Source organism: Narcine bancroftii, chromosome 4 (assembly GCF_036971445.1).
Source record: "Narcine bancroftii isolate sNarBan1 chromosome 4, sNarBan1.hap1, whole genome shotgun sequence".
In the NCBI taxonomy this organism is placed as follows: Eukaryota; Metazoa; Chordata; class Chondrichthyes; order Torpediniformes; family Narcinidae; genus Narcine; species Narcine bancroftii.
This window is the reverse complement of record NC_091472.1, coordinates 305,997,668-306,022,927: the sequence shown is the minus strand read 5'-3', so window position 1 is coordinate 306,022,927 and position 25,260 is coordinate 305,997,668. Positions and strand designations below refer to the sequence as shown.

General features: G+C 38.2%; 1 protein-coding gene across 3 annotated transcripts in view; it reads right to left on the bottom strand.

Annotated features, from left to right (window-relative positions):
- Window positions 1–25,260, bottom strand: part of agps (alkylglycerone phosphate synthase) — a 182,172-nt gene that overhangs the window by 77,612 nt on the left and 79,300 nt on the right. For all 3 annotated transcript variants that reach the window (XM_069935825.1, XM_069935826.1, XM_069935827.1), the window contains exons 7-8: window positions 17,858–17,937; window positions 6,002–6,082 (exon numbers count right to left, since the gene is read on the bottom strand). In XM_069935825.1, the coding sequence (XP_069791926.1) occupies window positions 6,002–6,082; window positions 17,858–17,937 (161 nt within the window). The remainder of the gene's footprint in view (window positions 1–6,001; window positions 6,083–17,857; window positions 17,938–25,260) is intronic.

Genomic DNA, 25,260 nt, shown 5'->3' with positions numbered 1-25,260 from the left:
GTTATTGAATGAAGATCTCAATGGTTATATGAGGGGGTTAAGGACATGCAACTGGCATACTCAAGAGGCTCAGTCAACTAAAATTCCAAGAAGCAATTGGACAGTGGGAACTTCTTTTCAAAGAAGATTAGCAACAGAGTTGAACTTAAATTATGAGAAAACTTAACAATCTCTTGTCATTCAACTTGGGTTCTACTTTGATAATGAACCTCAATTAAGAACAGCTCATGGTCTAATTTGAATACAATAAAATCAAGTCAAATGAATGCAAATTGATTCAATAAAATCAAGGGGCCTAATAGAACAGTTCTCTAACATTATAGCATCATTACCAGGTTAGATTTTAGAAGAGTACTCATCGACTTGCACTTGATTGCAGGACAATGTGATCAATCTTCAGGAGTGTTTATACAAGTGTTAATTGTAAAAACATGTTTTTTTCCCAAGGCCCATGCATTCTACCAAAAGCCAAAAGAGGTATTTCCACACAAATCTTAATAACTAAAAAGATAATGAAGTCCTGAACAAGTTATCCATTGTTCTTTGCTATTAAAAATAAGGGCATTGTGACAATAAGAAATTAACAGATAGTAATTTTCAGCTTCAGGAGTTGAGACTATGGCAAAAAATATTCAAATACTCTTCATTTATACATCCCTACCACAATTTCTAAATGAGATGTCTAAAACAAACACAACATTCTGATAACAATTGTGTACTATTACTCTTTGCTATTAACAGGGGAATGGCCGGGGGGGAGTGTGGAATCCAGATTCCAATTTAAGATTTCCATAGCTTTAGTTACTCTGTCATCTTAAAGAAGTAAATTCACAAAATTATTTGCATTAATGGACATAAATATTTACAAGTTTTGAAAAATATATTTGACTGCCAAAATAAAAATCACAGAACTGCAAAATAACGCCATGATCAAACAGTATGGATAGATCAAATGGTTATGGCTGCCACCTCCAAACAACTGCCCAATATCATTTCCCCATAACAATTAACAGTCTGGTCTGCAAAATATCAACGTGCTTCCAGATCAAGTTTTCAAAGAGATCAGTAGCTTGGTTTTGAAAGCAGAATACAATTTTAGTGCCTGGTGACTGGCAGAAGTTCTTTTTAAATTGCCTGCAGCAAAATCAGAGGAAATTGTCTATCTTGGAACCATTCAGTAAAATAATTCAATTTTGGGTGGAAACACCTTAATAATATCCTGCACAACAGCTAATGACTAATTTATAGTTTTCAGAATTTATTTCACTATTTCATCTACTCAATATCTGGATTCTATCAAATAAAATGACAATTTTTCCATTTTTTAAGGGTTTTCAAAATCTTGAGGCATTTACTTTTTGGAATTATTTTACTAAAAATATGATCATTTACAACCATCTCAATGCTTTCTGTAACACAGTTCAATCATTTGTGTGAATTAGCTGCCAATAAGCAGCACATTTTATTCTGTTACACCATTGAAAACAGGCCCTGCTAAAACATATTCAGAGATGAATGAAAATCTCAGAAAATACAAATGTTACTTATATTTATTTATTACCAGTCTGAAGTTGGGAAATATAAAATTTGCAAATTTGGTAGTTAACTTTAGAAACATACTTCAACTCTGCTTTCCAGATTTAAAGGTCACAATTCAAGGTTTTTAAAACTATAAAGAAATTAACAGGTTTGACAATTTCTTGCAATATTCAAATAGAATTGAACATATATTTTAAAAATATATGGACACCATTAGTCATAAAATCACACTAAATTTTAACAAATGTTCGGCTGATTTAAGTTTAACAAAGCTACTACTAATGTTGTTTACCAAAGTAAAGCAAAAACAAATGTTTGTCCATTTTATCACCTGAAAGCCACTTAACACTCTTGCAAAAATCTGGCAATGGGGTGAGAGCAAACTGGCCAGAAACAAAACTGAACCAAGAACTTCCCTGGGTATGCAGAAAAAATCCTACTGAAGGGGGCAGATGGAAAACAGGGAAGTTCCAGTCTTTAAGCCCACTATCGGTAAAGGTAGGGGGGACGTTGGACTCTAATAAAGAATGTGCTGAAAATATTAACAGGTCTGAGCGGAGTCAAAATGAGCAGGAAAAGAAAGAAAAGAGTGAAACACAAAAGTCTGCAGGTGCTGTGATTTTGGTTTAAAAAAAACACAAATGCTGAAGGAACTCAGCAGGAAAATCATGTTTCACTAATCTAGTGCATATCTTTGACAAATAAGTGATAAAAGAGAGCAAGAGAACATCATTTATTTTAATTTTTAATAATAAGGCTTGGGTTTTGGTAAAAGTTAAAGCAGAACTCACTGAGGGTAATATTCTGACATGCATTAAGAACTTGCTGGAAAGCAAAGTGAGAATAAATCTCTAATTATTAGGATACTACAAAGATCCAACTATTTGTGATAAAATATATTTCCAAAGTAGAGCTAGTATGGAGAAAGACACGAAGAGGCTGCAAAGAGGCACTATAACTTGAAAGTGCACATGGTAGCTGAAATAAGAACACAGCCACTTTGATGCATGAAACATTTTTTTTTAAGCGGAATGATGCTGTGGCTCAAAGGGACCCCATATATCCACACGTACAAGTCACTGAAAGCAAATATGACGGTGCGAGGCAAACGATATTTTAAACAATTACAGAAGGACTTGATTACAGGAGTAACAATGAGTTATTGATATTATTTAGTGCCTTCGTGAGAGCACATGCTGAACAGTTTTGGTCTCCTTAGTTCCATCACAGCAGATTCATGAGATGGATCTACGGATTTGCCACTAGATTGAATATGTTAGGTCTATATTCTCTTTGGTTGAGAAGATTGAGTGGAGAAATCATTGAAAATTAGAAAAATTCTTTCAGGCAGGAAAGCTGCAAGACTAAATTTTCCTTGATTAAGAATCTTGAGCTACAAGTCACAGTTTCAAAATAACTGTTAGACCATTTAGGATGCAACAATGAACTTTATGTTTGGAATTCTCTACCCTGAAGACTTGAAGACAGACATTAAGATCATTCAAAATGGCGATGATAAAAGTCTGAAAATTTAGGGTATCAAAGCACATGACAAGAAAATGGCACTTGGAATATATTATCTATGATCTTGATGAATAGTGTAACAAGAGTATTTAGAGGTGGCTTGGGATGAATTGCTAGAGTAGCTTGCACACAAACGCATTTTAAAACAGAATTTTTGCAGGACTTTTGCAGAATACCAACAAAGTAGCAACATTCAGCAACTTGCCTGGAAGAGCATGTGATTTTTCCAAACAGAGAAGAAAAGTTTTGCTCTCAGAGAGGGAGGATGTGAAACAGAGAGAGAAGGAGTCATAGAAATCAGTTCCAGAGGGACAAGCTGGGAAACTTTGGAAGGCTATCTGATCAAAGGAGAAGAATGGCGATCTGAAAGGTGACCTGAAAGAAAGAGGATCATCTGGAGAACCCTGAAGGGGACAAGTTTCGTCAACAAGACTGATTAAACAGGAATCAGGTGCGGATGCCCTGGAAGAAAAGGAATCTCTCTGAAGACCAACAAGAACCCTCCTGAGTGGTAACCATTTGCCTGTTAAGCACCAAAGACTGGTGAACTTTGTTAATGCTAACTTCTGTGCACAGTACTGCCTGCAACCAGTGAGATTGGACTGTGATCCAAAGAACTTTTCTAATCTTTTTTTAAATTTTTGCACTATGAGTCATATCAATAACAACATCCACAAATGATCAACAATATATATAGTTGTATGTATCTTTTTTTTCTTTTCTCCCACTTCCTCTCTCCCCTTCCCCACCCTCATCAAAAATCAATAAATGATAAAACACTTAAAACAAAGAAATAACCAAAAAAATTTGTATCGTCTACTTTCACGTTTAAATCTTATTGTGCTCATAATTATGTTGTTTTATAAGATGGAGGTTTGTGGTCGGCATTCTCCGATATATTTTATGTTCGGTTCCCAAATTTGTTCAAATAACGTACACTTGTTTTTCAGATTGTATGTAATTTTTTTCTAATGGAATACACTTGTTTATTTCTGTATAACCACTGTTGTATTTTAAGGTTTGTTTCCAATTTCCAGGTTGTCATAATATATTTTTTGCTACTGCTAACGCTATCATAATAAATCTTATTTGGGCTCTGTCTAATTTTAGTCCTAATTTTTTGTCTTTTATATTATTTAACAGAAAATTTTTTGGATCTTTTGGTATATTATTTTTTTGTGATTTTGCTTAATATTAGGTTTAGATCTTCCCAGAAAATGTTTACTTTTGAGCATGTCCAAATTGCATGTAATGTTGTTCCAATCTCTTTTTTGCAACGAAAACATCTCTCCGAAGCTGTTGGGCACCATTCTTTTAATTTCTGAGGAGTAATGTATAATCTGTGTAGCCACTTATATTGAATCAAACATAATCTACTATTGATCGTGTTCCTCATTGTTCCTCTACATAACTTCTCCCACGTTTCGTTCTTTATCTCTGTGTCTCCATCTTCTTCTTTATATTGTAGTTTGATGTACATGTTTGTAATAATTTCTTTAATTATCATTGTGTCTGTGATTAAATATTCTGCTTAATTTAAGGTGATCTGATACATATCCATTTATTACTACCTTTGTTAACGGTCCATTAAATAATGCTCTAATTTAGTTAATAAATTTTTCCGGTAGTTTAAATTTCTGTAACACTTTAAACAAATAGTTCCACTCTACCCTATCGAAGGCTTTTCTAATCTTAAATATTTACACACACCTGCGCTTAGTATTAGAGGGGGGATTAAGAAGGTTAAGTAATAAGTTAAAGTTTAATTCTGTTTTCTTGTTCAAATGTAATTAAAAACTACTGTTGTTGAAGTAACCCTGTGTTGTGGTGCATATCTATCGCTGCTGGTTTTGAGGTCCTCTGGACTCCGTAACAATAGCAGAACAGGATTCCAAGGCCAAGTGGCCTATGCCTTCTCGGTTCCTATGCTCTTATCTCATTGCATATCAAAGCAGTTTGCAATTTGGGAAATCTAAGCAAGGTTTCAGTTACTGAATTGAAAAGCACCAAAGCTAATCTAGCATGGCTTATTCCATCTCTTTAGCTTAAATAAAACACCTTTTGTTGGTCCGGATTCCTCCCCCGTCATTTGAATTCTGAGACTTTCTGATAATGTCCGGCTTCTGTCTTTTCCTTGAAGGGCTCAGGCCTGAAACATCAGCGACATATCTTTGGCTCCTAAAGATGCTGAAAAGTCTAGCTGAGTTCCTCCAGCATGTTTATGACAATAATTAAGCATTTGCACTTGATTCTGTACCAACTCCTGGCCATTTTTGAACCCATAAGACTAAAATCTCTAAAAAATTACATGGATTTCTACTTAATTATAAAAAGAGTATATATTATTTTGGTTTATTTCATTTTGTTTTTAATTCTGTAAGTTGCTAAGCAATTAAAAAAGCTATCATCTTGATTAAGCCTGAATTTTTTTTTAATATATACAGAGCTTTAGTTTTAGGACTTGCCTGAGATATTGAAAAAAAGGCCTTTGGGAAATGGCTTGCATCTTGACATTATAATCCCCTAAAAAGAGAACGACAGGTCTCTTGCCAAATGATCGAGTGGTTCTCCACCAATCCACCCCCGCCCCTCCCTGAGTTCAGTATGCTCGATCACTGAACCATTCACATTAGCATCAACCAAGACGTAAGTAAACATGACTTAAATGCTTTGAAAATAAAACATGCAATTTGGTACTGGGACACTTGGTGGCAGTGTTCATCAGAATATTACGGGAAAAAAAATAAGTAAATGCTAGCCCATTAAGATCTTTAAGCAAAAGGTCCACACAGATTTCAGTTTTACTAAAATTACAATTCTTATTTGCTTGAATTTTTTTTTAAACACCTACTGGTAACTGGTGCTAGTATGGCTAAATCTCATGAGTTTTTATTTTAAATATAAAGGTACATCAAACACTAAATAGATTTAATCTTACCTGTCTTTCAAGATCTTGCCCAGTAATGCCAGCCTCCACATGAGCTGTTAAGTTCTTTTCATCAATCCACATAATTCGATTCTGGTTTTTGATGGAAAAATATAATACAATCAGTTTCAGCCAATTACAACTTCAAATGCTACAAGCCTTTTTTTAAAAAATTCCAGCTCGTATCAATGCCTGTAATTCAGCAACATGGCACAAAACATTTCCCAATGGACAAGAGTTTCATGATTGCACAACACACTGCCTTACCCCAAGTTAAAATTATTCATCAGTAAGGCCCAGCAAGATTATTCATTGTTTGATTGGTGGGAAAAAAATGGTGGCCCTGCGAGAGTTGCTGTAACAAGAGTGCTACACTGGTGCAAACCCCAGAGGGCAAAGATGCTACACTACTCTGCAGGGTGCTACCACTCGATCCTAATACCAACAGCTCTGCAAAGGATTTTAACGCCCTGTTAAAAGGAGCCAATGGTTTTTTAATTTAAATTCTGCATCCTTGAAGGAGTGTGCCCAAGATGGCAGCATACCACGAGGGTTTGCAGACTTTGGGGGCACATCCCTGCCAAGAAGGCGTAAAACGGGAGATGACCCTACAGCATGGTAACCATGGCAGCAGACCAGAGAGGGGCTCAGCGGCTGAAGGACCCACACAGGATGTGGGCAGCTTGCAGTTTAAGGACTGGCATTGGCTGCTGGGGACTTGTGGTTGAAGGACCCACACAGCCTTTTGGAGACTGCTTCACAGGAACAAGTTATCAGAACCAGGATTCGAGAGAGTGCAAAGGGGAAGAAAGACTCTCGAAGGGACTCAGGCATTGAAAGGTTCCCTGATTTCATTGGTGGTTTGGATCAGGAGCTTGGATAGATGATGGTTTGAACTGGAGTGCAGCCAACTGCAGAAGTTGTAGGAGTCCTGGAAGCATCTCTGAAGGGGACTCTTCTTGCTTTCTCCTATTGTTAGGGGCATCAGGAAATACTCACGGTGACTCTTTGCTTGCCTTATGGCAGACAAGAGTTAAAGTATATCAAATATATTACATTTTTAATGTATTACTACATGACAATAAAATAAACCTTTGAAAATAGACAAAACAGGCTCTATTTTCATCATCCAGCATGTACAGAGCAACAACTACTGAATAATTTAGGAAGCAGGGAGTACCAATGCACAGCTGCCCAAAGTCAGATATCTCCTTCCATTCATAAATCAAAGCACAGAACCTAATTTGTCGAGAACTAACCCACTTTCAGTTTTGCAAGTGAGGTTGCAGTAAACATTATTGAAAACCTTCACAAAATTAACTATAGGTCAAGTTCAACTCTATCTCATGGTACATGGTACAGTGAGAAGGATTCTTCCCTAAACAGTCTAGCAAGTCATTTGTAACATTCATGCAGCCATTCAAAGGAGGGCAAGAGCACAGTTGCATAGAGTTACAATGAAAAGGATTAATGCGTACAAAGGGCACGCAACATGATGGCATTGTTGTGGGCTCATTCAGTAGCCAGATGGCTGCAGGGAAGGAACTGTCCTTCAGCCAGGTGGTGAACAATTTCACACTATTGAACCTTCTCCCCAATGAGAGAACATATCCAGGGTGGGATGGATCCTTCAATATGTTGGCTGTCTTACCTGGGCAGCAGGAGGAGTAGACTAAGTCAGTTTGCATGTTTTGGACAGCATTTACCAGCTTCATTCGATCAAACTCAAATTTGCCTCTAATCAAGTAGTTTTATGATCAAAGATAGTATCAAGTTGATTAGTGTTAAACAGCAAAGAGATGACATCGTGGGTAAGTGTTCATTACCCAACCAGCAGCATGCACAAAAATAAGTTCCTTGAAAAAGGTTGAATGATATCATGTAGTTACAACGGTCCCTGCCTTCTCAACCCTATATAATGTATAATGTTTGACCTATTAAGAATGCCCAGCTTTTTTCCTCTCCATTCTGTAGTTTTTGAGTAGTTGGGAGGTAGGATGGAGATGGGAGATGAGAGAATAATCCATCATTTATGCTTTTATTGAAAATGTTCTAGAAAAGAAGCTCCTGTAAAATATCTTTCATTTATTAATACTGAAAAATGACAAACTCGAATTATCGCTCAAGCATCGGTCCAGATCACATGCCCGATAATTTATTAATTAAAAATTCAAGTTAATTATATCTAGTTTCCCAATTAGCCACAAGAATGCTTTTGTGTTATGGGATAGAGCACATGTGGTGCCTTCAACAAGAGAGTCCCCAAATCCTGAGACCTTGATGTCAATGTCTACGAGATCCAAGACTTCATGTCCTGTTGTCTGCAAAGAGTGAGAATTGATAACAACACCTCCTTCACGATCACCCTTACAGGTACCTTGCAAAGTTGTGTATTCAGCCTTTTCGATACTACCTGTACTCTCATGGCTGTGTGGCCAAACACTGCTCTGTCTATAAATTCATAGTTGACACATTGTCAATGGCCGGATCTCAAACGCAGAGACAAAATGTAGGAAGGAGATAGAGGAACAAGTGGCTTGGTGCCAGAACAACAATCTCTCCTTCAATGACAGGAAGACCAAGGAGCTACTCACGGACCTCCAAAAGAGAAGTAGAGATCCCTCCCTTGTCTGCATTAACAGTGCTCAGATAGACAGCTCCATGTTCCTAGAGGTAGAGAGCTTCACGTTCTTGGGGAGAAACCTAGAGAACAACTTGCTTTGATCCAATCACATTGACGCAAATGCCAAGAAAGTGTACCGATATCTCCGCAACCTTAGATACCTGAGGAAATTTGGTACATCATCTACATCCCTTAATAACTGCATCACTGAAGGTTATAGGAACTGGTCCACCCAAGACAGCAAGAAACTGTAGAGTTTCGAATGCAGCTGAGACGACCGCACAAATCTCCCTTTCCTCCATCATTAATTCCCACTCCCTAAGAAAGGGCACCAACTTATTACTCATCTCACCTCAATCAATCAATATCTCTCTCTCCTCCTACTCCTCAATCAGGAAGAAGATTCATGAGCGCAAGATCATGCATTAAGTTCATGGCCAGGAATGTTTCCCTTGCTCTGTTCCAACTGATCTCTCTTGGTAACTGCATTTACTGTGCTTTTGCTGATGTACTATTCTGGGCTGACTCACTGGGCTACTTACAAAATGAAAGTTCTCAGTGTACCTCAATGCACATGCCAATAAACTTGAACTTGGAGTGGAGTGGGGGGAGGGGGGAAGAAACACAAGAGGGCCATTCCGCTATTTCAGAAAAAAAAATCAAAAAGTGGAATAGTCCTCTTATTTGTCCCTTTACTCCTCTCTTGCTCTGTTCAAGTTGGTCATGTGCACCAAGATATTGAAAACATTCATTTTGCAAACAGGACCTGCATTTTTTGAATCCATGCTGCATCTGCCTGATGGATTATTTTGCGCCAGATGCCTCACTATTTCTTCATCAATGATAGCTTCAAGCATTTTCCCAACTTCAGATGTTAAATTAACTGACTTTTAGTTCTTAACCTTTTGCCTACACCCTTTTTTGAATAGTGTCATGACGTTTGAAAAGTATCGGGTGAAGGTTAATTAGGTGCAAGTTGGGCAGCACTGACTTGTGGGCCAAAATGGCTGGTTACCGTGCTGTACGTCTAAATTGAAATTAATGATATTCACCATCTTCCAATCCACTGGGACCTGCCCAGAAACCACAGAACTTTGCTAAATTATCACCAAAACCTTGACTACAACTTCTGCCGTTTCTTTCAGTACCCTGGGACGCATTTCATCAGGACCGGGAACTTGCTGCATACAAGTCAAGTCGTAAAACCCTTAAAAAGAAAGACAAAAAATGGGGGTCGACTTCTATGCCAGATATATTTTTGAGACCTTAAATTCAAAGGGGGGAAAAAAACAGATTGACGTCAATTCGGCATATAAGTCAAAGTTGGAAGCACCTCCCCACTGTCGGCACTGCTGCTTCTTGTCACCTCCCCACTGCTGAGCACCGCCACAGCTGCTCCTACTTGGGTCCCTGACGTTGCCATCACCACTCTTGCCCAGTAGGCCGAGGCTATTCTTTACTTACTTAATTTACAGCTTTGTTACTTGCAATTGGGGTGTTTTAAAAATTTTGGTTTGTTCCTGGGAGGCCCGGAAATCCCAAAAAATGGGCATCAACTTGTATGCTAGATATACCATGAAACCATTAAAATGAGATTTAAAAGAGGGTGGGTCACTTATCTGCTGGTTGACTTATATATCGAAATATACGGTATCTATCTTTAGACCCTCAAATTTTCTTAGTACTACCTCTTTAATGATAGCTATTACATCCAGGTCCTCACCTCCCATCACATCCATAACACCTGCCTTTGGCGTGTTCCTTGTGTCCTCCACCGTGAGGACTGACAAAAAATAGTCAAAGGCTCAGGCATTTCCTCATTACCCAATATCAATTCCCCCTTCTCATCTTCCAAGGGACAAACCTTTTCTTAAACCACCCTTTTGTACTTTACATAACTTTAAAAACTTTTACTGTCCATTTTTATAGTTTATGTTCATTTTTTTCTCAGTTTATCTTCCCCTCCTTATTGCTCACTTCGTGGTTCTTTGTTGCTTCTTAAAGTTTTCCCAGTCTTCTAGTTTCCCACTGCTCTTGGCAACTTTGTACGCATGAGCTTTTAGTTTGACATCTTCCTTTATTTCCTTAGTTATCTGCGGCTGGCTTCCCCTGCCCTTACTTTTAACTAGAATAAACTTTTGTTGAGCACCATGAAGAATCTCTTTGAAAGTTGTGATGGAATATTTGGGAATGCTTTTGGGAGATAAATTGGTAAAATTAGAGTAGATTGCATACATACACACACTTTAAAACAGATCTTATTTGAAATATTGAAGAATTCATATTCAGTGACTTTACAGAAACTATGGAGAATGCTATGCACATTTCACAAGTAGGTGCTAAATGAAATGATGTTATGAAATGAATAGACTATTGTCTTGGAAGAACAACCAGAGCCAGGGTGTCTGTTTTGGACCTTTTTGCAAGGCTTTTGACCTCTCTGAAAAGTGCTCACTCAGAGATCATTAAGAGGTTTGTTTACCTAAAGCAACAGATGGACCTACAAAGAACCTTCCTGAGCGGTAAACATTTACCTTTCGAGCACAAAAAGTTCCTATAACCTTTATACATGTTAAATTCTGTGCACAGGACAAGGTTCGCCTGCAACCAGTGAACTTGGAAGAATGAGAAGTGAGATTGAACTGTGAACCAAAGAACGTTTCTTAAATTTACACGCACATTACATACACGTGCGCTTAGAATTAGAAGGGGGTTAAGTTAGGTTAGTTAAGTTAATAGTGATAAGTTAAAGTTTGATTCTGTTTTATGTTTAAGGATAATTAAAAACAACTTTTGTTTTAAGTAACCATTTGTCGTGGTGAATATCTATTGTTGCTGGGTTTTGGGATCCTTTGAGCTCGTAACAAAGTCTTTACTGTTCCTCAACCATGCCTCCATATAACCTGCATTCCCAGTCTACCCTGGCCAAATCCTCCCACATCCCCTTGTACTTTCCTTTGTTTAAGCATAGCAATTTCTACACGTATGCTACAGACTTATAAGGTACTCACTGATTACTTTTTTATTAAAGTTAGCCTGGACAGATTGGTTGTAAAGCTTGGTACAGCAGAATGAGCGTGCCCAGGGACTTGATCATTTGATTATACTTTTTAATAATGCAGAAACTTCCTGTTTTAAAAAAGATCAACTTTTTCAAAAATTCCAGTAATTTTGGAGGACATAATCAGAACCAAAGTATTACCAAAAATTCAGTGATTGGAGTTGGTCGCAGATGCCACGTGATATTGAACTGCAATAGAAAAGATCAGTGCCCCCCCCCCCCAAAAAATGGGAATTTAAAAAAAATATAGAAATGTCTATTAAAAATTGAGAGTAACTGATCTGATCTTCAATTGGCAAGTATGAAACAACAGCATTTTCTAGCTTTACTTTTCTTTCTCTTATTGGTGACCTGATAATAGAGGGTTTATGAAATCTGACATTTGTGCTGTGATTAGTGACAAGGCTTCGACCTGATATTGTTGGCAGGCTTAATGTGTATACCATCCTGTAAATCATTCAATAGTTTCTGGCTGAGATGCCCAGCAAACAGAGAATTTCCTGAAATTGTTAAAACAATTTGCACTATTCCATTCAGCCCCAAAAATGAAAATTCACCATCATTTTCCTGATGTGATTTAAGCAAATGCCATGCATTAGGTATTAAACTTACTATCCTGTTAAAGACGCTAAGTTGGCAGTACAAGAACCCTTTCAACTAAAGATAATATCAGCAATTCTCAACCTTTTTTTGGCTATGGCCTCCTTGGGTCTTTGCTCAAAGTTTATGGGTCCCCTTCCCTGCGAAACAAGCTAGTTGGTGTTTTCCGTACTTTTCTCCTACCGACTACATAAAAAACAAGATATTTTATGACTTCATTCTGCGCCCCTTGTAGCGTGAATAAAAGTTCTCACGCCTGGAGGGAGAACAAACACTTTTATTAGCTTATAACTATGGATAGGGTCTCACAGTGGTCTTCAGAAGGGTTTTGGGTTTAGGCAGGTAACCAGTGTTACGTGTGAGCAGATGGGGGCGGAGCACCCCTTCAATGTAATGTGGCCTCCCAGGGGGCTGAATGGTCCCTGTTGAGAAAAGCTAATTTATATACAATATGCTCACATGTTCATCCTCAGAAACCACTTTTCTCAGATCCTATGTCACTATATTACTGATGTCAGATCCCAATTCCAGTGCTGCAGTGACCCGTACGCTCTCCAATACCAAAAGCCCTCATGAAGCCTCTGACCACAGAACATTCATCTACCAAAGATCCTAATCCCTTCTGTTTAGACATTCTCACAAGCCATCTCAGGAAGCAAAGGCTTTGGTAGACTCCCAATGTGCCAATTGAACAAAACCTAAAAGCAATCATTTGGAAGAATAATGCATGGATGAAAAGAACAAAATCAAGCCTCTGATTTATCCATATCCTTGAACCTTTGCTATGATCAAGTCCAACTTAACCACATTTCTCTCTGGCTAGGCAAAAGTGAAAGCAACATTTTATACTGACCTAGCCCTGCAATCAATGTTGGCATTGATGACATAAGCTAACAAACCCATGTAAGCACAGAGCAACTAAAGTTACAATGGATTACTAAATGAGGATATTCCTGATTTTTAAGTAAATGTTCTAGAACATTAGAGCATAGTAGAGGCCTTCAGTCCACCATGTTGTACGAACCTATCAATACCTACCCCAAAAACACCAAAACCCTCTCTACCTCAGAAACCCCTATTTTTTTTTTGGTCCATGTATCTGTCTAAAAGTCTCTTACATGCCCCTATTGTTCCAGCCTCCATCACCAATCCTGGCAAACTCTGTTTAAAAAAAAAAGTACCCTTGATATCTCCCATAAACTTTCTTCCCTTCACTTTGTACAGACATCTTTTGACGTTTGTTGCTTCCGCCCTGGGGAAAAAGGTGCTGGCTGTCTACCTTATCTATGCCTCTCATAATTTTGTAGAACTAAATTAAGTAACCTCTTATCTTTCTTCGCTCTAAAGAGAAAACCCCTAGCTCTGCTAACCTTGCCTCTCATATTTTCCAATCCAGGCAATATCCTGGTAACTCTCCTCTGCACCCTCTCCAGAGCTTCCACATCCTTCCTGTAATGACGTGATCAGAACTGAACACAATATCCTAAGTGTGGTCTCACCAGAGATTTATAGAGCTGCAACATTACCCCACAACTCGAACTCAATCACCCAGCTAATGAAGCCCAGCATACCATAAGCATTCTTAACTATCCTATCAATCTGCGCAGAAACCTTGAAAGATCTATGAATTTAGACCCAAAGGTCCCACTATTCTTCCACACTATTAAGTATCCTACCATTAAGCATTTTCTTTGAAATTGACCTTTCCAAAATGCATCACCTCACCCTTCATTTATCTATCACAACTTCCTAATTCTACCCTCTCTGAAAAATATCTTGTAGTGCAACGAAGAAAACGAGATTCCAAACTAATTCCATCAAACTTTGGGCAAGTCCCCTTTTCCTATCCTAATGTACTTATTTCTATGGAATTTAATTGTAGATTGATACATGCACAAAACAATAAATACTCATGAAATACAAATGCTACATTTTCAGTTATCCCCTTTATTATTGAGAATCACTGGATACTAATTTATCTACAGTATCAAGTTTCTTAAATTACACTGCAGGAGGTGGAAACCCTTTCATGTTTGCTCGTCTCAGCAATGTTAAAATGGGCAGTTAGCTGGTCTCGACTGAAGAAATGTAATACCAGCAAACAAATTTTAAAAAGGGAACAACAACTGCAGATTCACACAATGCTTTCTGTGCATGAGATTTTAAAACTTGACAGTTAAGCCAATTGATATGTTCCTGGCATAAATTACAAAATATAAACATACTTATGAAGCAACTTAAAATATTTATATTTCAATTCTTAGCTTTTAAAATATAGCTTAATATCCAGATTACATTCATTTGAAAATTGATTAATAGCTTTGTATTTTCAACAGTGGAAAATGTTGAGAATATCAGCAGTATCCGGATATTGAAAAGCTCCAGTCATGGGGGATAGGATCTGTTTCATTTCATATGAAATCATAAAATGAGAATGCCAAGAGCTACTTCTTGGGTCACTCTGCTTAAGCTCCAAACATGGAAGACAAAATAGCTTCTAAAAAAATCCTCTGGTAAACAGATACTAATTTCTAATTTCCTTAATGAAAGATTTTTTTTGGAATAAGTGAAAGCCAAATCCAAAATTTTTCATTTTACCTTAAGTTGTAACCTGCTACCTTTTAAAAGGGAATACTTTGATTCATTTTACTACTCAAAGACATTTGGCCTGTTTCTGGAAAGTGCATTTGCATGGAGGTCAAAAATATTCAAAAAATAACCAATATTAATTCATTAAAGTACACAAAAGTGCAAGATAAACTCAGCACGTCACACGGCATTCATAGAGAGTAAAAGGCAGTTGTCATTTTGGGCCTGAGCCCTTCTTCAGGCAGGGCTGAAAATCAGGCAAACACAAAGACAAATAAAAAGGTGTGGGATGGTGAGGGGAAGGGATGTAAACAGGGAAACAGCTAAAAGGTGATAGGTGGATACAGATGGGAAGGAAGAAGAGAAAGAAACTGAGACAGCAGAGGACAATGAAAGAGGGAAAAGAGGCCAGAGTGGTAGGGAAAGAGACCAACCAGGAGGAGGTTAACAGAAATTGATATTAATGCTACCTGATTGGAGGTTGCCAAGACACAATTTTGCTCGTGGCAGACTATAAGCCATGAAGAGACAAGGAACTGAAATTAAAATGGTTAGCCACTGGGAGTTCCATGTTGCTGCAGCGGACAGAGAATAGGCGCCCAACAAAGCAATCTCTCAGTTTGCATCCAATCTCGCCAATATTGAGGAGGCCATATTGGGAGCAATGGATGCAATAAATTACTTTTACAGATTCACTGGTGAAGTGTTGCTTCACTTGGAAGGACTGTTTGGGGTCCCGAATAATGTGAGGGATAAGGCATAAATGCAAGTCCAGAACTTCTTGCAGCCAGAGTTGGGAACCAAGGGGTTCCTACTGGCACAAAGGGATGAATGGACAAGAGGGAGCAGCTTCTGTGAAAAGAGGGGAGGGGAATACATGTCTGGAAGTGGGATTCTACTGTTGGTTGTTGAAATTGCAGAGAATATATTTGATATGGAGACTGGTGAGGAGGTAAGAATGAGGGGAACCTGCCCTTCTTGCATCTAGGGGAAGGTCACAGGAGATGTAGGAGAAATGGAGGAGATGCGGGTGAAGTCTGGGTTAGTGGCAGCAGAAGGGGGAGAAGGCACATTTTCTGAGGGAGGAGGACATCTCAGATATCCTGGAATGGAAAACCTCAGCCTGGGGTCAAATGCAGAGGAGGCAGGGCAATTGAGAGAAAGGAATAGAATTCTTGTAGGAGTCTGGGTGGGAAGAGGTGCAGGCAAGGTAACTGAGGGTTTTGGTGGGTTGATGGAAGATGTCCATGGATAGTTTGTCTCCCAAAATTGAAACAGAAAGATCAAGAAAGGGGAGGGAGTTGCCACAGATAGGCCAAGTGAATGTAAAGCCATGGTGGAAGTTGGCTGCAAAGTGGATAAAGGTGACAAGCTCGTCATGGGTGCAGGATAAAGTTGGGGTTTTGAGTAATATTTCAATTTAATGCTCAAACTATTTAACGTTTAATTTTTTTAAAATTTTAGACATACAGCATGGTAACAGGCCATTTCAGCCCACGTGTCCATCCTGCCTGATTTACACCCCATTAACCTACACCCTTGGTACATTTTTGAAGGGTTGGAGGAAATCGGAACCCCCAGAGAAGATCCATGCAGACACGAGGAGAATATACAAATTTCTTACAGACAGCACGGGATTCGAACCCCAGTCTAGTCCCAATCACTGATGCGGTAAGGGTGCTGTGCTAAACGCTATGCCAACCATGCGGCCCCATTTGCAATGTTAGATTCGCAATTTTTCCCCCAAAAAAATCAGTTGCATCTTCAAAACTGCCTACTAAATACATTATTAATTTTTAATATTTCCTATAATCTAACATGTTAACTATTGTATATGTACCAGCTGATACATTTTATGTTGCTTCGCTAATTTTAGAACCTGTTTACCAAACAAATATCACATACTTGATTTTTTTCAATTCCTTTATTGTCATGTACAAATCACACAAAATTTGTTAATTTTTTTTGCTATTAAAGCAGAGTCGCTACAAGTGCAGCACCCCTACCAATGAGCAAAAAGAGTCCCTTCAGAGATTCGCCTCCTGTGCTCCTGTAACAATTTTTTAGCTGGAATTAAAATGTGACAACATTTCATCGAAGTGAGCAAGTTGACCATTTCTGAAAGAATTTTGTCCGAAAGATTCATTATAACCTTTATTATCTCTCATTTAGTCAAAGGCTTTAACATCACAAATGGTGAAAAACACAAATAATTTTGAATTCAATACATTAATCCTGTCGAAATTGATTCAAATAAAGTTTAGACTCACAAATAAAAAAAATTTAAACTTTGCAATGTAAAACATTTGATGACATTAATTGATTGTTTTCAAGAGAGCCTGTATATACCCTCATATCAGCACCAAGGTTAGCTTAATGAAATAACACTAGATTTACAATACAAGACCAATATGCCCATTGGCCTGTTTGTTAATTTAATAGTCCCCAAAAGACTAGTTTTATTCAGTAAATCCCTTGATGCACGATTTATTTTCAGCATGCAATTTAAATTCTTGAACAAAATCTGTTCAATTTTTTTTTGCTTGAATATATGGGACGGATCCTGCAGTAAGGAACAGTGCACAAATCACTCTTTAAGCTGCATGCACAGATAATAAGGAGAATAAACATGATACTATAAACAGTTTTTGTTCCATCTGAAGCTGTTTCTGAGGATCCGCAGAAACTGACCAACATCCAGTTTTTTTTTAAAAGGAGTGCATTTTGTTAAATAATCATCCATAAGCCAACAAAAATGACAAAACCAACAAATTAATCTCAAATACACACTGAATAACCCCAACAACCAACAAAAGCCGCTAGCGATCAATCTGTAATATATGCAAATCCCAAAATGAACTGTATGTGAAAGGTATAGAATTCCTATTGGATGCTTTTGTTAGAGCAAACATGATAGAGTGTTGGAAAGGTTTAAATTAAATTTCTTCACTTTTATTGCCATCAGGAGTTTTTGCCTGAAAACTTTATTACATACCATCTGTGAAGTATCCAAAGAAACTATAGTTCGTTTTTCATCTGTGGGACACTCCAGAGCATCGGAAACACTTGTCCCTCCTGCAAGTAAAGGAAATTAAATGACTTTTTATAGTGGTTTTCCTTTTTCTTTGTTTTACGAACACTTAACATTGGTGATCTCCAGACAACTCAGCGCAGATGTGCTCAGCAGGACATCGACTGCCATTTACACATTGATAATATTAGGAAAGTGTTGACAGAACTACAAGTTTGAATCACTCCTGATATACGCAGAGTATTGGTGCTATTCGCCATTTAATAAAACACATCACTGAAAACACATATGTGCTGCAGTGTATGTAAATTACACTATTTTTGAATGGCAATTCTAGATAATTAAGTAATCCTATACAACCCTGCACTCAAGATTTTATAAACTCCATAGTGAGGAATGACAGGGAAAGATAATGCCAAGCATTTTATCAACTTTCTCCAGGGTAAAATGGCATAAAATAATTACCTGCACATATTTCTACCAGCTCAAGCAGCATAAATAACACTGGGCTCTCAATTTACATAATTTAAATATCAATTATAACAACTGGCAAGTTACTTGGGAAACTTCTCGTGATTTGGATTGGAGAAAGTCCAGATTTGATCAAATGCTGGCAAATATTTTAAAAAGCATTTTCACACAATTTGTTTCTATTTATGCCTTAATAATTTTTTAAATTTTGCTCAGAAATTAATTGAAGCTCTCACAGCAGGCGAATTATGTTTCTGTCCATTGTTCTTTTACCTCTAAGTGAAGAACATCACTCTAACAAAAAGCAAGATAAAAGGTATTGGAGTTGGTTGTTCGAAATGCAATTCCCAACCAGAATTATAGCTATGAAAAACTTCATTCTATTTCCACTGTGAAGCTCTCCAAACAAGTGATTACATTGTGTAAACTTGCACCATTAAAAAAAATGTTTCATCGAGTAGGAGTACATGCACTGCAGAACAATATTAGCAATATTAGCAATCCACTCTTATATCAAACAAAACACTCTTATATCAAACAAGCTGAAACCGGAGACAAATAAAAGGCTTCACTGGAACCAATTTTTAAAACTACTTGATGGTGATTCATGGGCACGGAACATACTAGAACATGCCTAAGCCAACAAGAACTATTAAGAAACGAGAAAAGTCAACAATGTATACAGGCCAAAACTTTGAACAGTTAATTAAAAACAGATTGTACAGAGCTCACAGGAAACAGTCTGGTTAGTTCAGTATCCAGCAGAGACAAGAAACAGACAAGTCTCAGATTTGAATACATTTGGAGTTCACACTTTTAATTGTGCCTTGAATCATGAGTAAATCACAGATGCATCTACAAATACGTTATGCAATGAAACGTGCATTTTTCTGTAAATTTGTTCTTTTCACCACCATGAGGACTCACCTCAAAGCTGCTTTGTTTAAATCACTTTGCCAGTCTAAGATTTAAAAGAAATTGCCAAATGATCATAGTCTAACCAGGTCATTCAATCAAGGGAATGACACTGTCAAACTCTCCACAATAATCCAATGGTAATGACTGATATTGCAAAAATTGGGTAGTTTTATCCTTTTAACACCATTGATCTAGTCAGCTAATTTTGCACAGACCAGTGTTTAAATATGGAGTCTTTCTGCTGTACCCTGGATAGTGGCTCCCTTGTATTCGATGAAACAAAATATTGAAGTCTACAAAATAAGCTTGAATTTCAATAGCCATGAATGTAAAATTGACCAGTTCATGCTTTCAAACTATAAACAAATCAAAACTCCGATTGTTATAAGAGAGAGTTACAGATGTGGCCATAAATCCCTTCAACTATGGCTATCCAATACAAGTTACAATTCAGCAAAGGTTTAGGAAACTTGCATTTACAAAAACTGAGAACCAACTTTTCAAATTAAAATTAAGGTTCACTAATTTAGCAATAATTAAGTACAATAATCTTTACCGGTACCATCTAAAGTTGGGAAATTCTTATCATTAATTTAATAACCCAAAAATAGTTCATTTGAAAACAGTTACAAATATTCTCTCATTTACTTGAAACTCCATATGCAGGTAGATCGTTGGCATCCTTCAACTATGATGTTATCCTGTTAACTGAGCAGCCGTACATTTAAAAATAACAGATGGCAAACTGAGCAAAATGCTCAACTTTAATGAATTTAGGACCTTGTAGAATACAAAGTTATAAATACAATTAAGATGGCCAAAATAAAAACATAAAATTCATTGTGTTTTGAAATTATATTAAAATCCCACTTGGACTGGATTCAATAAAATGTAATATTTTCAATTTATTTTGCTAGCTTTAAAAATCCTCTTCAGATGTCTCGAATGCAATCCATAATGCTTTTCTTAAGCTTACAATTTAATTATAGATAAGGAATATACACTAACTTAATAAATATACTAATCAGAATTTTTGTGACAAGACACCAAATAACTGAACACACAAGATTTAATGAGGGTGCTAAGATTGGTGATACAATGGAGATGTAACATGAGGAGATGGGAGATAGGAGAAATGCTCAGCAAAATCCCCCTTCACGAGGAACTTTGTCTTGGCACTACTGAGCTGCAATCAAAGCTTTAGGCAGGGTCGGCGCTGGGGGAGGGGTGGGGGGGAGGCATTCACAGGCATTGCCCCGCCCCCCATGAGATATTGTGACCTACAGCCTTGCGTCACAGCGGGATCAATGTCCGACTTCCTTTCCCATAATACCCCATGCAGCTGGAACTGCTCTGTCAGTGCCAGGAAAGCGCACATGCATCACGACAAGGTTGACAATACAAAGCAGGAGAAATCCCTGGGGGCCATGGGTGAGGAGCACGGTGCTGGAAGGGTCCGCGCAGCGGTCTGCGTCATCGCATCCAACCTGCAGCACTGAGGGCCTGTCAAACCGGCCTCAGTTTCCATGCTGATGAAAGCTGTTCCCCTGCACTGCCTTCTAACCTGCCGCCCATCAGGGAGGCACATGGAGGAGGTCTATGGCAGGCAGGCAGCTGGTAGCCTGTATTTTAACTTCATTTTTTTGTTATGTGTGATTATTATGTGCTATGTATTGTGTGTGCATAGTATGAGTGTATCCATATGCACACGATGGTCTGGTGAAACACTGTTTCATCTGGTTGTATATGCACAGACAGATGATACTGAACTTGAATTGTTGTGTAGACAAAGAAGAAAATCTTGATTCTGGAACTGCTCATCACAGTCAACCACAATGCTAATTGGGGGGGAGGGGTCATAGAAACCCTTGGATATGCTCCATGATGTATACATATCAGACAGCACTAGGACCCCTCAGACAGTTGGGAGCTCCTGAAGGAGACCAGGGCACATGCTCTGAAACCAGATGGACATGCCTGAAGGGAGCTCACAGGCATGCGCAGGGCAGCACCACCACACACCCCTCCCACTGAGTGAGTTTTCAAATGTCATATTGTGCCACCCCGCCCCACAGTTAACCTAATGCCCCTGCTGACTTGTTCAGGCATGCTAACCATCAAGGAAGGACAGCACTGGTTTAAATCTGGGTCAGGCAGCAACTGTGGAAAGATAAACAAACACCCAAAAACCTGACAGTTTCTCTTTCCACAGATGCTGCCTGACTCACTAAGTTTTCCAGCATTTTGATTTATTCCAGATTGAACATCTGAATTTCTGAAAGGTATGCCTTCCAGAGTCTCTATTGATAAATTAACTCAAATTATGAATTGGGAGGATTAATGCTGCCAGATTTCAAAAAAATATTTTTGGGCAACCCAATTGAAGTTTGTCACCTCCCTCTTTGACAGAAGAGACAAACCTTCATGGGTAAAATTGGAGTTGCATAAGTTTGGTGACAGTAGCAGAAACCCTTACATACAAATGGAAATCAAAATTATTATCTGGCCCTACAGAAGCCTCCCCCTCCCCATTAACTTTATCCCATATTGTAATTATATGATTTAATGACCTATAGTGAGTGTGCTAACTGAGTGAAAGAACGAGGCCAGCCGTCGGTGGGGTCGTTGGAATTTTTGAGCTTTATTTTGACTAATACACTGCTGCTTTTAAGGCATTTGAAGCTCCCGCCCATGTGCCGGAAACCACGTTATCGTGACATAAGTGTGGTACCTGCGCACATGCAGACCCCAAGCTTCTACCGGAAAAGAAAGCCACGTGAAGCCATCTTTGATGCAGGTGTTCCAATGGCATAAGCATAACACATGGAGCCGGTTCGCCGCCTGGCCATCAAACTGGGGACCAGGGAGTGTGTGGGGGATCTTTCACCTAAAACAACCCTGGCTCAAAATGTTAATTCCAGTAAAATCCTGGGCACTTGATCTCAGAGAGGCCTAAGCGTATTGATGATTGTTATGAGCAGGGACAATTGATGAGATTTGAGCAAATTAGGAATAAATAGAGAGTTTTAAATACAATTTTTTTTCTGCTAGCTTTAGTTACGACCTTACTTAAGGGACAAATTAGTGTAGAGAAATAGAGACTCTAGTTCGAAAGGGGAGCACAAAAAAATTTATTTCAAAAATGTATTCCTTACTTCAGGTGGGAACTCCTAAACAAGGGCTTAATAAATCAGGACAAAAGTGGGAATCAGATTTGGGTATAGAAATTGATCCATTTTGCTGGCCCGACTTAACATGATTAGCGTAAGGCATCAGCTAGACCCTACTCCACAAAAGTTACACAAATTCAAATCAGAAATATCAGACCAATGTTTTCGATGTGGTTAAGAAATAGATGCATTCAACCTGGTCATGCCCTAAAGTAAGGCTTTTCTGGGAAGATTTGGGTAATCTGGAAAAAAAATTACTGGAATTCGATATCCTCAGGTACCCAAATTATTTTTATTGGGGAACTTAGAAGAAGATGCAAGACCTAAAATGAGGCTGTCAAAATATCAATTTGTTAAGCTTGCTTTGGCAGTGACCAGGAAATGCATAGCAGCAACTTGGAAATCTGATTCCCAACTAAGTTTAGCTCGCTGGATGATAGAAGGGCATAATTGTGTTCCCCTGGAGAAGATCACCTATAACCTCAAAAACAGGTATGATGTATTTTGAAGAATAATGAATTTATACCCAAGGTACATCAGGGTAAATCTTTAACGATTCCCCTCTCCTGTCTCTTAACCCCCCCCTCCCCACCCCCAGAGCTCACAGTACCGTGGACCCTAGGTAAATCAGGTATTTCCCTTGATGGGAGTGGAGTTTATCCGAGATGAAGCCAATCTTTTCTTTTTCTATTCTTTCCCTTTTTCTTCTGGTTTCTTGGGGGGGGGGGAATGATTCCTCTTATTTTATTCTTCTATTATCTGTTTCTCCCTTTGGTTCAATGTGGACATTGAATTTGCATTTTTGTTGTATAATTTTAATTGCATCACATGTTGACTTTTTTCTCATTTTCTTTAATAGCAACATGCAAATCAATACTTGTAATATTTTACTAATATTATGGATATTGTGTTTTACTTTTTGATTATTCTCATTTTGACTGCATGACAATTGAAAATTATCAAAACAAAATATTCAAAAAAATCTGAGGTTCTTTTTATTTTCATATACAATAGAACCCCTATTACTTGGAATTCAATCAACTGGAAACTCACACTGGCAAAAGAGGAAATAAATAGATTTCAAATGAATAAGACTAGGTGGATGGACCTAGCAGGGGAGCGCTGATACTTCCCTGGATGTGCGCAGGTTTGCCCTGAACTAGCAACGGCCCTCAAAGCGCACAAGGAAAGTGCACCGAGGGCCTGACCGGGTCACTTGCACGGAGGTGAGTCGGGTTGTCAGCGCGAGGAAGGTGCTCACATAACAGTAAATGATCTCCGAAGCAACACACAACTCCTTGGTGAAGATGAGAGCAAACGTTCAGACAGTGGAGTGCCCCGGTCGTGCCCACCCACAGCAACTGTTTGAATAAAGTTGTATTGGAATGAAATGGTGGCACCCTGGATGAAGAGCCGAACGATGCCACTTGCTGCTGGGGTGACTCTCCCCAAGTGCCTGGTAAGAATCTGTATCAGCATTAAACATATTAATTAGTAAGGCTTTAGCTGCAAACTTGGAGGAGAGGATCAATTTTGATGACAGCAAGGTTAGCACAACACTGTTAAAGCATCAGTGACCAGGGTTCGAATTTAAATTTTGCAAGTTACTCGAATCCAGATATAACGCGATGAGCCATCAGACTTTTTTTTTGCTCTTTCAGGAATTCCAGATTGTAAGAAATTTAAAAAAAGATTGCAAATACAGGTATTGTCCATGTATTCTTGATTTTTTTTTTAAACCGTTGTTTTTCGTGAACCCCAATTTATTGCGACCCTGCTTTTTTTTGCAATGCAATTTTATTTGGACCCAAACTATTACATTATAACAGGGTTCTGCTGTACTTTACATTTTGCACACTTTTGTTTTTTTTTTAAAGAGTGTATTCTTAATGTAGTTGTACTAGTTAGACATTGTAAGAGTGAGTCTCAGTCAACCGGAAAATTTGCATTTCGATATTAGCAATCCTCATAAGTGCTGATAATGGGATTGAACTGTAATTAGATTAGTCTGCAACACAAGGATATGGCTGCATGTCAACCAAGTACAATGATTTTTAGAAACATCCTAAACATCAGATCTTGCCGAATATAAGGTTACAAGTTTCCAGCTGCTTCTAAAAATATGTTGGACCATAGGCACATAGCAGTGAAAAGCAGTGAGGAGCAAAAAACAATATTGTAGCAAAAAGTGTAGCCAAAAGGATGGATAATATTCTGTGCAGCCACATGTACGAATCAAAGTCCATGCTACCCATCAATGTGAAGATTAATGATATCACTACTGCAATGGGAAGGGCCCTTGTAGTCTTATGGTCAGAGAGAGAGAGAGAAGCAGACATTCTAACAGACATTTAATTAGTTGTCACATGAAATGATGCAAGGTTAAGGCAATATTTTATCATGGTTCGAGGGTTAGTCAACAAAGTAAAAATAGCAAGGATAAATAGTTTATTAAGACAAGAGAAAAACAACCATGTTCTCACATCACTTCTGCTAATGGGAATCTTGCCTGCTTTGGTCCTTTGCACCACTTATGGAAACTAGGTATTATTTACTTTTGTACTCTTACTACATTACATTAAAAAATGTACTATGTAGCTATTATTCAATGTATTATTTACTATGTTTTCTTTTCTTTGGCTTGGCTTCGCGGACGAAGATTTATGGAGGGGGTAAAAAGTCCACGTCAGCTGCAGGCTCGTTTGTGGCTGACAAGTCCGATGCGGGACAGGCAGACACGATTGCAGCGGTTGCAAGGGAAAATTGGTTGGTTGGGGTTGGGTGTTGGGTTTTTCCTCCTTTGCCTTT